The 17,807-nt window shown below is 39.0% G+C and overlaps 1 protein-coding gene across 1 annotated transcript; it reads left to right on the top strand.

The window, feature by feature from the left end:
* Positions 1-3,461: 3,461 nt before the first annotated feature.
* LOC131533985 (myosin heavy chain, fast skeletal muscle-like) lies at positions 3,462-17,807 on the top strand. The gene is made up of 40 exons (XM_058766526.1): positions 3,462-3,508; positions 3,663-3,875; positions 3,997-4,140; positions 4,210-4,366; positions 5,901-5,928; positions 6,032-6,143; positions 6,233-6,325; positions 6,427-6,490; positions 6,590-6,688; positions 6,770-6,873; positions 7,056-7,194; positions 7,275-7,393; positions 7,482-7,631; positions 7,719-7,889; positions 7,965-8,271; positions 8,539-8,606; positions 8,687-8,774; positions 8,854-8,971; positions 9,079-9,202; positions 9,696-9,832; positions 9,925-10,180; positions 10,266-10,508; positions 12,484-12,660; positions 12,764-12,909; positions 12,995-13,085; positions 13,197-13,586; positions 13,664-13,790; positions 13,890-14,008; positions 14,103-14,299; positions 14,389-14,572; positions 14,656-14,821; positions 14,925-15,049; positions 15,254-15,562; positions 15,669-15,872; positions 15,966-16,091; positions 16,220-16,390; positions 17,073-17,177; positions 17,267-17,362; positions 17,476-17,607; positions 17,716-17,807. The coding sequence occupies exons 2-40, from the start codon at positions 3,675-3,677 to the stop codon at positions 17,731-17,733; spliced, it is 5,805 nt and encodes a 1,934-aa protein (XP_058622509.1). The 5' UTR covers positions 3,462-3,508; positions 3,663-3,674; the 3' UTR covers positions 17,734-17,807.

Genomic DNA, 17,807 nt, shown 5'->3' with positions numbered 1-17,807 from the left:
AGAAACCAGGCTCAGTCGGGAGCCAGTTCTCCTCTGGCCAGGCGAAACCAGCATGGTGTGGTTTAATTCTAGGCTGCAACACAGGTGCAGAGGACTTGTTTGGTTCCTGTGGTCATGTGACGATGGTCGTCGAGGTGATGAGGTCTTCGCAGGGGATCTGTCTCTGGGGCGAATCTATTTGACATGGTTTTCACTTACGTTCAGGGCTGTAGAGGTTGTCTCTGGGCACTGATCCACCATCTGTTCTGGATACGGACTGGAGTGGGTGGCTACGGTGACCTCGGAATAAAAATGAAAGAGACTAATATTAGCGAAGATGCCATTCTTCTTACTATATAGCGAGTACATCGAGTGTTATGGGAAGTGTTCCCGGTTCCGGTTGATCTAATTAACCACCTGGGGTCGGCAAAGATGCCAGCGGGATCACTTGCATATTTTCCAGATGACAGAGAAAGAACTTAAACTGCTCCATCACTTTTGATTGGACACATAAAAGTAATACATCACTTGAATCTGTAATGGGTCTACTTTTATTTGTGTATGCTCACCATATCAATAAAACTTTATGCTTTTGTAAAATAAAGAAAATGAACCGGGTGCACTCTCAGTCTTCAGTGTCTCCGCAAACTGCTTTTAGAAATGTGTCACTACAATGAACTGAAACTCAGCGAATACTTTACACACAGACAAGAGAAATATATCAGTAACACTTTATAATAGCATTCAGTTGTAAGGCATTTATAAGTGATTAGTTAATGATGAACTAATCCATTACAAAACATGACTATACATTCACAAATTATTAAGTAATATGCTAACGATTTACAAATCTGTCATAAGTTATCTTAAAAAATAGCATATCATGAAATAATCAAACATATCCTTAGTAAATGGTTAAGTTACTAGCTAATATATTATTAATCACTTATAAATCATTGAAATGTCAGCATTGTACTATTATCTCACAGCGTTAAAAATACTCCACGTGTGTCAGAGAAGACATCTGTCTATATCCTCACCAGTCAGCTTTTACATTGCAGTACACTACAAAGTATTCAAAACCTGTTGTGTAAACGCATGAATAAATAATTTACAACACTTTATGCATCCCCTACTCTAAAGAGTAAACTACTCATCAGTTGTAAATGTGTTACACATCATTCGTAGGTCTTTCACCCCAGTGTGTATACACACACAACCTGTAACTGGAAGGTTATTAACAAAACACTTACAAATTTAAACTCTGTGAGATAATAGCAAAATCTGTTTTTTTTTTTGTTTTTTTTTTTGTTTCTTTAGACAGAAAACTTTGCCCCGTCCTCCACTTCTACATGCATTACCTGCTTACCTCTGTCGAACGCCGTATCCATCTCTTCGGAGAAAGCGACAGAGACGACGGGGTAAACGCGGTGGCCTGCTGGTAAAAATCAAGGTTCATCTAGTATGATTCCCCTAAGCTGACCTCCGTGGTCTACTGGTGGAATATGATGCGGGTTACTGCTTTGTTTCTCACCGTTCCTTGGAATCTGTGTATACCTGGTTGGTACCGGTGGTCGGTTCGGTCGGTTTGGACTGCTGACTGGATGTTTTGGCACTATTCTCTGAAATCCCTCCAGACTATTGTCCGCTCTGCAAATTTCATAGCCTACCAAAACATTTTTTAGTTGTTTGTATTCTGACTTGACTGTTTTATTTGCATGAAGACAGTCTTTCACAATTGTATTCTAAATTGTATTCCTACATACTGGATCAACAATGCAAAAACTACATTCAAGACAAGTAAATGATTTTGTGGTTCGATACTTCATATTTGACTTCATGCACTTAAAACAGATGTGGTATGATTACAAATGGTACCGTATTCATGTAGAAATGCATCTGGAAATGTAACTCACCATGCTCAGAACCATTTGGCCCAAAGTTGAATAAGTACTACACCACATGTTGATTGTTGTCTGCAAATTTATATTTAAATCAAGAAAAATTCTTAGGCTTGTGACTCTAACACAAAGTCTGTTAATAGCTGGTAACAATCTACAACAATAGTATACTGCAGCAGCTAATAAATGTTAACATAACATGAATCTAGAATCTAGAGCATAAACATTGTTTATTACTTTTTTTATTCATTTATTTCAAAGGTACAGTAAATTGGAAAAAAGCAGTGTACTTACTGAGCAATCTTACAGTAATGTCATGATAGGTCAGACGAGTCTTCACCGTGGCCTGGATGAGTAACCTAAACTTCATAATACAAGCATGAGCTCTCACTGTGCTATATTTATGATTTGTCCATATATGAACATGCTGTTTATAACTTTGAGAGTCATTATAACACCATGAAATAAGATTCGTATGTGCCGTGACCACTGATGTTTTATTGCCTAATAAAAGTCTGTCAGAGATATTATTTTTTCATTTCGAAGGACATTAATTCATCAAGGTTGTAATGCCCTGCTTGCCAAACTTCTCAAGTTGGTCAAGAGGAAAATCTTTTCTCACATTCCTGTGATCGAACTAGAAATTGCATACAGTAAGCTCTTTGTGATTTTGTAAAAGATTTAAATATGTGTCCAAAAGTTGACATTATATGCAAACACTGTTACTTGACTGAATTTGCAATTGAAGAGGAAATAATATGGATGCTAAATGTCCAAAAACAAATGTTAGAACTTGCTGAACACAGGAATTTATCTGGTAAAACAAAGGTAAGAATGGTAAATGACATCATGTGATTTAGCAATATCAATCGTTATGTATTAGATAGTTGGCCAAAACATAAGTTGTATATTACCTTTGATCAAAACTAAAAACTTTTAGTCATCACATTGTGTTGTCACCTCTAAAATTAAATAGCAGTGGCAGCTGACTGCTTCTTCACATCTGAAGCAAGTTCCTCCTCTTTGCCAAGATTAAAATAAGATTCGATATTGAAATAAGACCTCAGTGACAACAAATTAAACATGTAAACTAACAAATACACACAACAAGAAAGTCTACATTAAAAAGAAGAAACACAACATGAAAAAAGCACAGACTGTAAAACTTTTATGCCATATAAGTGTATTATCCAAATGTCTATGATGAATGTGTTATTGCTTTAAAATTAAAACATATCAACATCATGAATATAAGTATAGAAAGAATGTTCAGTTGATGTAAACCATGAGAATAATTAAAATATCACATGCTCCAGCAAAAAAAAAAAAAAAGAAAATGAAGGAAAACATGTTGCTATTTTTCACTAGGACTGAGATACATCATCATAAACCAAGTAGAAGAACATGACCAAATCTAGCTGGACAGTTTAGCTGAGTGTTCAGTAAATACACTATATAAACGACAGCCTCTGATTGCAGCACAGTTGCCCATCAAAGGTGGGTGAGTTAAACCATCTATCTATCTATCTATATGTGTATGTGTGTGTGTGTGACTAGTCATTTATATATATATTTTTTTCAGAATCCTGAATTTGACTACTGCGATTTATATCTGAGCATAATACAAGGTAAATAACTTGCCAACAGATGGGGACAATATGATCTGTTTGGAGGTTTCACTGATTGGACTGTATTAGGAGAGTTAGAGTTGAAAGTTAGACAATGACAATCAAAAAGTGAATCTAAGTATATCAGCATGGTGATGTCAGTTCTACTCCACAGTGAAGTACAATCATGGGAGATAGTGAAATGGAGTGTTTCGGCCCGGCGGCCATTTACCTCCGGAAGCCAGAAAGAGAGCGACTTGAGGCTCAGAACACCCCCTTTGACGCCAAATCAGCGTTCTTCGTGACAGATCAAGCTGAGATGTACCTGAAAAGTACTCTTGTTAGTAGAGAGGGTGGCAAAGCTACTGTCAAAACTCACTGTGGGAAAGTACGTATCATAGACTAAACAAACAAACAAAAAACTATTTCATATGTTACTGTGCTATTTAAGTTTTTCTTAAATAGTGTAGAAATGTGTGTACAAAAAGTATAAACAATGTTCATTACAGACTGTCACAGTAAAAGAAGATGAAATCTTCCCAATGAATCCTCCCAAGTTTGACAAAATGGAGGACATGGCCATGATGACCCACCTCAATGAGCCTGCTGTGCTGTTTAACCTCAAAGAGCGTTACGCAGCATGGATGATCTATGTAAGTAAATCAGAATTTATTCCTGGAATAGGGCAGCAACATTGTAAAACTGGACGATCTCCATTTCAGACCTACTCTGGCTTGTTCTGCGCCACTGTCAATCCATACAAGTGGCTCCCAGTGTACGACGCAGTTGTTGTGTCTGGATACCGAGGCAAGAAGAGGATTGAAGCCCCACCTCACATCTTCTCCATCTCTGACAACGCCTACCAGTTTATGCTCACTGGTAAGTGGATTCCTGCAACAAATAACAGTTACAATTTTTCTAGTTTTGGTGCATTTCTCGAATCAGAAATGAAATTCTCAAAACTACTTGTTCAACCTCCACATCAACGAGTCACTTGTGCACATCATAAAAGCGGTTTCTCATTCTTTTGAACAAGTTGTGATTGCTTTGGTACATTTATGCAATCGATTATGTACATTTGTCTGCAGTTTCCTACATTATCAGTTGCTGTTGTCATGTTGCTCAAAATGTATTATATAGTTCTCTGTGCTATAGTCTTACCCCTCAAAACCTCAAGTCATTAGTTCATCGTATAAGTCATTAAATGCAAAATGGTTAATCTAGTTGTCATAAACTGTCAAGCATATGTTCTACACATTTCTATTAGACTTTTTGTAAATTTGCCATGAATTGTGAAAGCGAATCTTGACTTTCACTAATGAAGAGAATGTAGATTAACCAATGATAAACCAGTTTTCTGAAATAGCGCAAAGATACATTTCATAAACCTTCAATTGGAAAGCATATATAGACAGAGGACAACACAAGAGTTACAAATTCTGACAATGGACTTTCAAAAAAAAAAAAAAAATTATATATATATTTATTTATTTTTTCTATATCACAATGATGTTGTAATGTTTTTTTTTTTTTGTCAGATCTCTAGTAAACTATATCCAATCCAGTCTTTCAATCAATATCCCACATACAGTAATGTGTAAATTTTGAAATGTTTGAAATGGATATATGGCATACATAAAAAGTGCAGCATTCTGCATTCCAATACAGTAACTGTCATCCAAACTGTTGCCATAGTGTACTCTGGAAGGATGTTCTGATGTAAACTGTTATATTGACAACATGACTAAGCAATTTGACAAGGACTTGTCATTCTGATGGCACTGACATGTTCATTGACACAGATATTTATTTTTGAGAGATGAACTAAGTGTTTTGAGCAAGAGACTGGCTTTTGCAGGTGTTTTGCTATTTGTACGAGTTGTTTTGAGAAATGCACTTACTGTTTTGCAAATATTAAGGATGATTCGAGAAATGCACCAAAGCGACTGAGAAAAATTGTAAAAAGACAATGAAAAAAAAAAAAACACTTTATAATAACAAGTGTGACGTATTAGTGTATAATTCATTGTCTATAAATTGCTGTTTTGACAGAGTTCATAGATAAGCTAAATCTAAATAGAAAGAGGACTGATGTTTTTTATCCTTAGTTAACAACTACTTAGTAAATGATACCTAAATAAGGTTTTTAAGCTGAGGAAAATTAGTGGTACAGTTCAAATTAATGTATAATTAGTAAGTACTTCATAACAACCATTATTTTGCATTATTGTATAAAAAGCTACCTTCTTCTATATGCACGTATATGAATAATAAATGAAATGTTTAGGATGTAGCCTATTAATCTAATACCAATGCAAGAAAAATAAACTTCACAAACACTTTATAGCATCAAGTTAATATAGAGTGCTACCTATTTTAGAAATCCTGTTAAGATTTTACGATTTGATTTCAGATCGCGAGAATCAGTCTGTCCTGATTACGTGAGTAAATATTCTTCTGCCGACACTACCTGAAGCTTTTCAATTATAATTGTAAATCAGTAAAAGATTTATGACTAAATGATGATCTCATATAAATCTCCAGCGGAGAATCTGGTGCAGGAAAGACTGTGAACACAAAGCGTGTCATTCAGTACTTTGCAACTGTTGCGATGTCTGGTCCAAAGAAGGCAGAGCCTGTCCCTGGAAAAATGCAGGTTAGTGAACACCTATTCTAGACAATGTTATTAATGACAGTGTTTGTAATTCACCTCACGACTACCCACTGTCCTACAATTACATCTAGGGATCACTGGAAGACCAGATCATTGCAGCCAACCCTCTGCTGGAGGCTTATGGTAATGCCAAGACTATAAGGAACGATAACTCCTCTCGTTTTGTAAGTTGCACCTATGAATCATCATTAATAACATCATACATTTTCAATCACAATTTCAAAGCAGGCAAACAGTTGAGCTTTTATCATTGATTTCAATCTAGGGTAAATTCATCAGGATTCACTTTGGGACCACTGGTAAACTGGCCAAAGCAGATATTGAAACGTGTGAGTCAACACTGTTTTAAGCCAAACATTTTATTTGGAGGCTAAGATGTGGGTTAATCAATTGAACACGTATTTCTTCCTCTTTTTTTTCATGGAAAGATCTGCTAGAAAAGTCAAGGGTAACATTCCAGCTGTCTGCTGAGAGGAGTTACCACATCTTCTACCAGCTCATGACTGGACACAAGCCAGAGCTGCTCGGTGAGAAATCTACAGGATTGTGTTTCAGTTGTTTCCATGTTTGAGCGCACTGTTAACATACTGCACATCAACTCTTTACAGAGGCCCTGCTCATCACCACCAACCCTTATGACTATCCAATGATCAGTCAAGGTGAAATCACTGTCAAGAGTATCGATGACGTGGAGGAGTTCATTGCCACAGATGTATGTGGACAGCTGCAATATTATTATTAGTAGTAGTATTTTTAGATTCTATGCAATATATCTGAGCAAACAAACATCAGAATAACACCAGCTTGAACTGAATACTGCATGACACAGCATAAAATACCCTTCTTTTTTGACTCCAATAAACAATGTGATTTATTTGGTCTGTGTAAAAACAGACTGCCATTGACATTCTTGGCTTCACTGCTGATGAGAAAATCAGCATCTACAAGCTGACGGGTGCTGTGATGCATCATGGGAGCATGAAGTTCAAACAGAAGCAGAGAGAGGAGCAGGCCGAACCTGACGGCAATGAGGGTGATAAAAGTTTAGCACATATTAACATATAAACATTCACTTAATTAGCAACAATAATGCATAAAACTCTGCTTCCTTAGCGGCTGATAAAATCGCCTACCTCATGTGCCTCAACTCCGCTGACATGCTGAAAGCTCTGTGCTACCCCAGAGTGAAGGTCGGGAACGAGATGGTGACCAAAGGCCAGACAGTACCACAGGTGATGACTTTAACAACACATTTAACTTATGGATACAGTGAGAAATGTCTCAGACATAGTCATCGTGAGACACCTTTGAATTTCTCAGGTGAGCAATTCAGTCTCGGCACTCTGCAAGTCTGTCTATGAGAAAATGTTCCTGTGGATGGTCATCCGTATCAATGAGATGTTGAACACAACGCAGCCTAGACAGTTCTACATCGGTGTGCTGGACATCGCTGGATTTGAGATCTTTGATGTGAGTATCAGTCATTATTGTCTCTGAAAGAATCAAGACATACAAGATAACAGTCAGTTGCAATAATTGCTTCTGCTGAATTATCAGTTCAACAGCTTGGAGCAGCTTTGCATCAACTTCACAAATGAGAAACTGCAACAGTTCTTCAACCATCACATGTTTGTTCTGGAGCAAGAGGAGTACAAGAAAGAAGGCATTGAATGGGAGTTCATTGACTTTGGTATGGACTTGGCTGCCTGCATTGAGCTCATTGAGAAAGTAAGAGGATATTCAGTAAATTAAAATAACTATTCTCACTGTGGCTGTCCTTGAGTGTGAATATTTCTTCAACAGCCAATGGGCATCTTCTCCATCCTTGAAGAGGAGTGCATGTTCCCAAAGGCTACAGACACAAGCTTCAAAAACAAGCTGCATGACCAGCATCTGGGCAAAACTGCAGCTTTCCAGAAGCCCAAGCCTGCCAAAGGTAAGGCAGAGGCCCACTTCTCTCTGGTGCACTACGCCGGCACTGTGGACTACAACATTGCTGGCTGGTTGGACAAGAACAAGGATCCACTGAATGACTCAGTTGTGCAACTTTACCAAAAGTCATCACTCAAAGTGCTGGCCCTCCTGTATGCCGCTGTTGCAGGTGCAGAAGGTACAGAAATCTGCATTTCCTCAATTCCTTTGTGTTTTAATTATGTCCAAGACACCTGCTTATACAAAAAAAAAAAGAAAAAAAAAAATCAGAACGCAACAAACTATGTGATCACAGATTTTGTAGTTTCAAAATATGAAGTATATCTATGCAAGATAACAGTTAGATTCAACAAGATGTAAATAGAGATTTATTGAAGGGGTTAATGGAAAGCAACACAAGATTAACAAAAAAAAAAAAAAAACTTCTGTCATTGATATAAAACAGAGGGAGGTGGAAAGAAAGGAGGCAAGAAGAAGGGTGGTTCCTTCCAGACGGTGTCTGCACTTTTTAGGGTAAACAGATTCTCTCTCTTAATGAAGTTTGTGAAATTTTTCAACATTACAGATTAGATTAATTACAAACGTTTCCACAGGAGAATTTGGCTAAACTGATGTCTAATCTGAGGAGCACTCACCCTCACTTTGTGCGCTGCTTGATTCCTAATGAATCCAAGACTCCAGGTAATCTTGATCCTTGAAGACTCAAATGCGTCACAGTTTTGAAAAAATGTCTGGAACCTTAAGAACATTTGCAATTCAGGTCTGATGGAGAACTTCCTGGTTATCCACCAGCTCAGGTGTAATGGTGTCCTGGAGGGCATCAGAATCTGCAGGAAGGGTTTCCCCAGCAGAATCCACTACGGTGACTTCAAGCAGAGGTAAAGACATCTTTTCGCAACTTCTTACTTAGAGATGATGTATCACCTAATCTCTGCTTCCTTACATGATAACACAAGAATATGACTCTTTCCTAAATGTCCTCTAGATACAAAGTATTAAACGCTAGCGTCATCCCTGAGGGACAGTTTATTGACAACAAAAAGGCTGCAGAGAAACTCTTGGGCTCTATTGATGTTGACCACACCCAATACAAATTTGGACTCACCAAGGTGAGCTACTCAGCAAATACACCATGTGGACAAAACTATTTCAACTCTTTCCTTCTCATTTTTGACTCTGCTACAACACAATGACATTAGTAGAATTCATTGCTTCCAAATGTACTGCAACAGTCTGAGGAAGAAAGGCCGGAAGCTTTTGAATAGGGGTTCAAGTCTAGGCTTTGTGCCAGTCAAGTTATTCCACACCACACCAGTTTTTCCACAAGTTATTACTCCAAAATATTATATATGGACCCCACTTTGTGTACTGGACACTGTCATGCCTCTTCAAACTGTTACATCAAAAAAGAAAAGGACAGAATTCTCTCAAATGCCATTCTAAAGTATAGTATAGAACTTGTTTTCCCACTGGAATTACTGGAACAGCCAAACTCAATTATTATTAGGGCCATATAGTGTATCCCAGGCCATATCTACGCTGAAAAGGATTTGTTGGCTTATTCAACACTACACCACTAATATATTCCAAATGTTGTTGTAGGTGTTCTTCAAAGCTGGTCTTTTGGGTACTCTTGAGGAGATGAGAGATGAGAAATTAGCACATCTGGTTACCATGACTCAGGCTTTGTGCCGTGGATATGTCATGAGGAAGGAGTTTGTCAAAATGATGGAGAGGAGGTACAATGAACTTACAATAATGTTTGGAACACAACTGCCACACTAGTACCACAGAGTGATAAAGACTGATTTACTGATTACAATTTACACAGGGAGGCAATTTATTCCATCCAATACAACATCCGCTCATTCATGAATGTGAAACATTGGCCATGGATGAAGGTGTACTTCAAGATCAAGCCTCTTCTGAAGAGTGCAGAGACTGAGAAAGAAATGGCAGCCATGAAGGAGAATTATGAGAAAATGAAAGAAGATTTAACAAAGGCATTAGCTAAAAAGAAGGAGCTTGAGGAGAAAATGGTCTCACTTGTTCAGGAGAAAAACGATCTTCTACTGCAAGTAACTTCTGTGAGTATTTCAGCTCTTACTGATCTTAATATAGATCCTACTACTATAAACATAAATCATTAACTATGTCTATGTCAATGAACAGGAATCTGAAAACCTCTCTGATGCTGAGGAGAGATGTGAAGGGCTCATCAAAAGCAAGATCCAGCTCGAGGGCAAACTCAAAGAGACAAACGAGAGACTGGAGGATGAGGAGGAAATCAATGCTGAACTGACTGCCAAGAAGAGGAAACTGGAGGACGAATGCTCCGAGCTGAAGAAAGACATCGATGACCTGGAGCTCACCTTGGCCAAAGTGGAGAAGGAGAAACATGCAACAGAAAATAAAGTCAGTATTTTATATATATATATATATATATATATATATATACATATACATATATATATATATATATATATATATATATATATATATATATATATATATATATATATATATATATATATATATATATATACACATATATACACACAGTGGGGCAAAAAAGTATTTAGTCAGCCACCAATTGTGCAAGTTCTCCCACTTAAAAAGATGAGAGAGGCCTGTAATTTTCATCATAGGTATACCTCAACTATGAGAGACAAAATGAGGAAAAAAAATCCAGAAAATCACATTGTAGGATTTTTAAAGAATTTATTTGCAAATTATGGTGTAAAATAAGTATTTGGTCAATAACAAAATTTCATCTCAATACTTTGTTATATACCCTTTGTGGCAATGACAGAGGTCAAACATTTTCTGTAAGTCTTCACAAGGTTTTCACACACTGTTGCTGGTATTTTGGCCCATTCCTCCATGCAGATCTCCTCTAGAGCAGTAATGTTTTGGGGCTGTCGCTGGGCAACACGGACTCCAAAGATTTTCGATGGGGTTGAGATCTGGAGACTGGCTGGGCCACTCCAGGACCTTGAAATGCTTCTTACGAATCCACTCCTTCGTTGCCCGGGCGGTGTGTTTGGGATCATTGTCATGCTGAAAGACCCAGCCACGTTTCATCTTCAATGCCCTTGCTGATGGAAGGAGGTTTTCACTCAAAATCTCACAATACATGGCCCCATTCATTCTTTCGTTTACACGGATCAGTCGTCCTGGTCCCTTTGCAGAAAAACAGCCCCAAAGCATGATGTTTCCACCCCCATGCTTCACAGTAGGTATGGTGTTCTTTGGATGCAACTCCGCATTCTTTCTCCTCCAAACACGACAAGTTGAGTTTTTACCAAAAAGTTCTATTTTGGTTTCATCTGACCATATGACATTCTCCCAATCCTCTTCTGGATCATCCAAATGCTCTCTAGCAAACTTCAGACGGGCCGGACATGTACTGGCTTAAGCAGGGGGACACGTCTGGCACTGCAGGATTTGAGTCCCTGGCGGCGCAGTGTGTTACTGATGGTAGCCTTTGTTACTTTGGTCCCAGCTCTCTGCAGGTCATTCACTAGGTCCCCCGTGTGGTTCTGGGATTTTTGCTCACAGTTCTTGTGATCATTTTGACCCCACGGGGTGAGATCTTGCGTGGAGCCCCAGATCGAGGGAGATTATCAGTGGTCTTGTATGTCTTCCATTTTCTAATAATTGCTCCCACAGTTGATTTCTTCACACCAAGCTGCTTACCTATTGCAGATTCAGTCTTCCCAGCCTGGTGCAGGTCTACAATTTTGTTTCTGGTGTCCTTCGACAGCTCTTTGGTCTTGGCCATGGTGGAGTTTGGAGTTGGACTGTTTGAGGTTGTGGACAGGTGTCTTTTATACTGATAACGAGTTCAAACAGATGCCATTAATACAGGTAACGAGTGGAGGACAGAGGAGCCTCTTAAAGAAGAAGTTACAGGTCTGTGAGAGCCAGAAATCTTGCTTGTTTGTAGGTGACCAAATACTTATTTTACAGAGGAATTTACCAATTAATTCTTTAAAATCCTACAATGTGATTTTCTGGATTTTTTCTCATTTTGTCTCTCATAGTTGAGGTATACCTATGATGAAAATTACAGGCCTCTCTCAAATTTTTAAGTGGGAGAACTTGCACAATTGGTGGCTGACTAAATACTTTTTTGCCCCACTATATCTATATCTATATATATATATATATATCTATATCTATCTATCTATCTATCTATATCTATATCTATATCTATCTATATCTATATATATATATATATATATATATATATATATATATATATATATATATATATATATATATATATATATACACATACACACACACACACACACACACACACACACACTGCAGATTGTGATTCAGGCTGTTGATAATGAAACCAGAAATCAATGTTTCCATTTAGGTGAAAAACCTGACAGAGGAGATGGCCTCTCAGGATGAGAGCATTGCTAAGCTGACCAAAGAGAAGAAAGCCCTCCAAGAGGCACACCAGCAGACTCTTGATGACCTTCAAGCAGAGGAAGACAAAGTCAACACTCTGACTAAAGCTAAGACAAAGCTTGAACAGCAAGTGGACGATGTAAGATGTTTGGCATAAGAATAAGACCATGAATCAATGGGAATCAATGAGAAATTAATATTGTTGCTAATTAATATTTTAATGCTCTGATTTGTCACAAAAGCTTGAGGGCTCACTGGAACAAGAGAAGAAGCTCCGTATGGACCTTGAGAGAGCCAAGAGGAAGCTTGAGGGTGATCTGAAACTGGCCCAGGAGTCCATCATGGACCTGGAGAATGACAAACAGCAATCAGATGAGAAGATCAAAAAGTGAGTGGGCATCAGATTTTGGACTTTACACAATTACAAAAAATAAGTATTTGGCACATTTTACAAAACAATACTTTAAAAACAGGAAGGACTTTGAGACAAGTCAGCTTCTCAGCAAGATTGAGGATGAACAGACTTTGGGAGCACAGCTTCAGAAGAAGATCAAAGAACTTCAGGTAACACTGACCCTAGTCTATCTGATGTGAAATGGTGAAGTAGATGCATAGCTGGAAAAATCCACATTACAAATATCAATAATTATTTATTTATTTATTTATTCCAATTAGGCCCGTATCGAGGAGCTGGAAGAGGAAATTGAGGCAGAGCGAGCTGCTCGTGCCAAAGTGGAGAAGCAGAGAGCTGATCTCTCCAGGGAACTTGAAGAGATCAGCGAGAGGCTTGAGGAAGCTGGTGGTGCCACTGCTGCCCAGATTGAGATGAACAAGAAGCGTGAAGCTGAATTCCAGAAGATGCGTCGTGATCTGGAAGAGTCTACCTTGCAGCATGAAGCTACAGCTGCAGCTCTCCGAAAGAAGCAGGCAGACAGTGTGGCTGAGCTCGGAGAACAGATCGACAACCTCCAGCGGGTCAAGCAGAAGCTGGAGAAGGAGAAGAGTGAATACAAGATGGAGATTGATGACTTGTCAAGCAACATGGAGGCTGTGGCTAAAGCAAAGGTAATGTCACTAGATGATCATTAATAAGTACACAATCATCTTTACAAACATATTCATTAAATCTCTAATCTCTTTAGGGTAATTTAGAGAAGATGTGCCGCACACTTGAAGACCAGCTGAGTGAAATCAAGGCCAAAAGTGATGAAAATAGTCGCCAGTTGAACGACATGAATGCACAACGAGCAAGACTTCAGACTGAAAATGGTAAGAGAATAAGCTACACGTGTAAAAAACCTCAAAACAAAATTGAGTTAAAGATCCTGTTATTATATTTCATGCTAATATCTGTAACCTCTTTCTAAGGTGAATTTAGCCGTCAACTGGAAGAGAAAGAAGCACTTGTTTCACAGTTAACTAGAGGAAAACAGGCTTATACTCAGCAAATCGAGGATCTCAAAAGACATATTGAGGAAGAAGTCAAAGTAGAGTTGCACATATTATTTTGTTTTGATAATCAAATGGATTTTAATGCTTTTTTGAAGAGTGTTTAAAATCCCAAAATGCGCTGCCTTATAGGCCAAGAATGCTCTGGCCCATGCGGTTCAGTCTGCCCGCCATGACTGTGATTTGCTCAGAGAGCAGTATGAGGAGGAGCAGGAGGCCAAAGCTGAACTCCAGCGTGGAATGTCTAAGGCCAACAGTGAGGTGGCCCAGTGGAGAGCCAAATATGAGACTGATGCCATCCAACGTACTGAAGAGCTTGAGGAAGCTAAGTAAATACAGAAAAAAAAAGTCTTCAGTACCCTACATTTAATATCACAAATATTAGTAAGAATTCATAATTTCATACCACTTTCTTCAGGAAAAAGTTGGCACAGCGTCTGCAGGATGCTGAAGAATCCATTGAGGCGGTGAACTCCAAGTGTGCCTCACTGGAAAAGACCAAACAGAGACTGCAGGGTGAAGTAGAGGACCTCATGATTGATGGGGAGAGGGCAAATGCATTGGCTGCCAACCTTGACAAGAAGCAGAGAAACTTTGATAAGGTAAGAAAGAGGTGGATAATCTTCAAATCTAAACCTTGAACCATGGACTTGGCTAATTAACAATGACTACATTTCTTTTTCAGGTCCTATCAGAGTGGAAGCAGAAGTATGAGGAAAGCCAGGCTGAACTAGAAGGTGCTCAGAAAGAAGCTCGTTCTCTCAGCACTGAGCTTTTCAAAATGAAGAACTCTTATGAAGAAGCTCTTGACCACCTCGAGACCCTGAAGAGGGAGAACAAGAATCTGCAACGTAAATGGCACATTTATTTTTACAGCAAGGATTTTAAAAAACAGATGCATTTAAAAAAAAAAAAAAAAAAAAAAATGTACTATTGCTTTTTAAATACTTTTAGAGGAGATTTCTGACCTCACTGAGCAGCTTGGAGAGACTGGAAAGAGCATTCATGAGTTAGAGAAAGCCAAGAAGACAGTGGAGTCTGAGAAATCAGAGATCCAGGCTGCACTTGAAGAAGCCGAGGTGCCATTCCTTTGATACAATACTAACATCACACCAGTGCTTTGAATAATATTAAAACATTGTACTGTAGTGGTTCAAAACCTTAAATGAACGTAATTATTTCCTTCTTAAACAATCACAAATGTAGTGCCATAACTCTGGAGGTATATAATACATTTTGACAAGTTTAAAAAGTAAGTCAATTATTTCCTTTTTTCCATGCAGGGCACCCTGGAGCATGAAGAGTCCAAGATTCTTCGTGTGCAGCTGGAGCTGAACCAGGTGAAGAGCGAGATTGACAGGAAGCTGGCTGAGAAGGACGAGGAGATGGAACAGATCAAGAGGAACAGCCAAAGAGTGATCGATTCCATGCAGAGCACACTGGACTCTGAGGTTAGGAGCAGAAATGATGCCCTGAGGGTCAAAAAGAAGATGGAGGGAGATCTGAATGAGATGGAGGTCCAGCTGAGTCATGCCAACCGCCAGGCTGCTGAAGCCCAGAAACAGCTCAGGAACGTCCAAGGCCAACTCAAGGTATCTCTCTGTAGAATGAGGAGTTTAAATGTTTAATAATATGAATAAGATACATGAATTAACTGAAGCATTACATGCAACTAACAAAGAAAGAACATTGCCACAGGATGCCCAACTGCACCTTGATGAAGCTCTCAGAGGACATGAGGACATGAAGGAGCAGGTGGCCATGGTGGAGCGCAGGAATAGCCTGATGCAAGCAGAGATTGAGGAGCTGAGAGCTGCACTGGAGCAAACAGAGAGAGGCCGCAAAGTGGCAGAGCAGGAGCTGGTGGATGCCAGCGAGCGTGTGGGACTGCTGCACTCACAAGTACAAAAAATAATTAAATACTAAGAGCAAATTCAGCTTACATGATACAGTTTTAGTTAAATATAAACTAAACTACCTGCTTAAATCCTGCAGAATACGAGTCTTATTAACACCAAGAAGAAGCTTGAGACTGATCTGGTCCAGGTTCAAGGTGAGGTGGATGATGCAGTCCAGGAGGCCAGAAATGCAGAGGAGAAGGCCAAGAAGGCCATCACTGATGTGAGTGTTTACTTTCTGTTGCTCTATTCTAATTTAAACAGTTATTTGACTGTGGTAACAAAGAGATCATTCATGGAAGCTAATTCTATCTATATTGGTTAGCTCATTTTCATTGGCTTATATTTCAGGCTGCCATGATGGCCGAGGAGCTAAAGAAGGAGCAGGACACCAGTGCTCACCTAGAGAGGATGAAGAAGAACCTGGAGCTGACTATCAAAGACCTGCAGCACCGTCTGGATGAGGCTGAGAGTCTGGCCATGAAGGGCGGAAAGAAACAGCTCCAGAAACTGGAGTCCAGGGTAAATTACAGGCTAAATACAGACTTAGGGTGTACTCACACTAGGAACGGTTGCCTTGTATCGAGCCAGAGTGCGATTATACCCCCGCCTGCACTTACATTGCACTTAACTTTCTGGGTTGGAGCAGGCTTTCGTCATTACGATTCAACTTTTGTTTTGAAGAAAGCAGGAAGAAAAGCGCTTTCGCTAATAGACTGTCAAATATATTTATCACTTATGCAGTGTAGTGATTTTCATTTAACTGTGCTGCACATATCAGAAAATGATTATGGAGTCAGATGACATTGATGGAGGAATTTGCAGCTATCCTCGCAAAGTATGAATACTGTTTATCAATAAGGTGAAAACCAGACCCGTTATAAACCTATATTACTCAATACTCAAATTAACTGAGAATTTCTACTTTCCAAGTAGTAATAGATGTTTTTGTAGAAATTATGACAGTAGAGCACACACAATTAGTAGCTGTTCCGTGCTCTGTTGCAGTTAGCGATCACACTACATGTGTACCACACCAGAGTCCAACTGAACTCACCTCTTCAAGAGGGCCAGGACATGGTTCAAAAGAACCAGACTTTGGGTGTGCTCGAGCATGGTTCAGATCGCCTAGTGTGAGTACACCTTTAGATGAACTGGCCATGGTAGAGATTTGACAGGTGACAACAATAACTCTCTACTGAAGGTGCGTGAGTTGGAGGCTGAAGTTGAAGCTGAACAGAGACGTGGTGCAGACGCTGTGAAAGGAGTACGCAAATATGAAAGGAGAGTGAAGGAGCTCACCTACCAGGTAAAATTACACAAGAACTAGACATTTAACACCTTTCATGATTATATACATAGTTTAACCAAGACCATGAACAATTTTTACACCCAAAGACTGAGGAAGACAAGAAGAATGTGACCCGACTTCAGGATCTGGTAGACAAGCTGCAGCTGAAAGTGAAGGCCTACAAACGCCAAGCTGAAGAAGCTGTAAGTCTAATGTCAAATGGCTTGAGTGTTTTTTTTTTTTACATTTTCTATTCAATACACTCCGTGAGTGCAGTGCTCTGAAAGGGGTTGGATATCTTGTGCAATCCTAACAGGAGGAGCAGGCCAACACTCACCTGTCCAGGTACAGGAAGGTGCAGCATGAGCTGGAGGAGGCTCAGGAGCGTGCTGACATCGCAGAGTCCCAGGTCAACAAGCTGAGAGCCAAGAGCCGTGAAGCTGGGAAGGTAACAACAGATGATAATTATGTAGAGAAAAGTTACTTTTTTATACATAATTTATAAAACATTTTCAATAAAATGTTCAATAATTTTTTTTTTTTTTGCATTTTCAAGACTAAAGATGAAGAATGAAGACAAGAAACTACACCTACAAGCAAGCATATGACTGACTTATGCTGAGTTTTTCTGTGTCCATTAAATGGCAA

The sequence above is a fragment of the Onychostoma macrolepis genome, chromosome 25 (genome assembly GCF_012432095.1).
Source record: "Onychostoma macrolepis isolate SWU-2019 chromosome 25, ASM1243209v1, whole genome shotgun sequence".
In the NCBI taxonomy this organism is placed as follows: domain Eukaryota; kingdom Metazoa; phylum Chordata; class Actinopteri; order Cypriniformes; family Cyprinidae; genus Onychostoma; species Onychostoma macrolepis.
This window is presented reverse-complemented; position numbering and strand designations above follow the sequence as displayed.

Bases quoted from the DNA above. Each gene is read 5' to 3' on its own strand.
- LOC131533985 (XM_058766526.1), top strand. From the start codon at position 3,675: ATGGGAGATAGTGAAATGGAGTGTTTCGGCCCGGCGGCCATTTACCTC. The intron at 6,491-6,589 runs GTGAGTCAACAC...TTTCATGGAAAG, and splicing joins CAAAGCAGATATTGAAACGT to ATCTGCTAGAAAAGTCAAGG. The intron at 10,181-10,265 runs GTGAGTATTTCA...GTCAATGAACAG, and splicing joins TTCTACTGCAAGTAACTTCT to GAATCTGAAAACCTCTCTGA.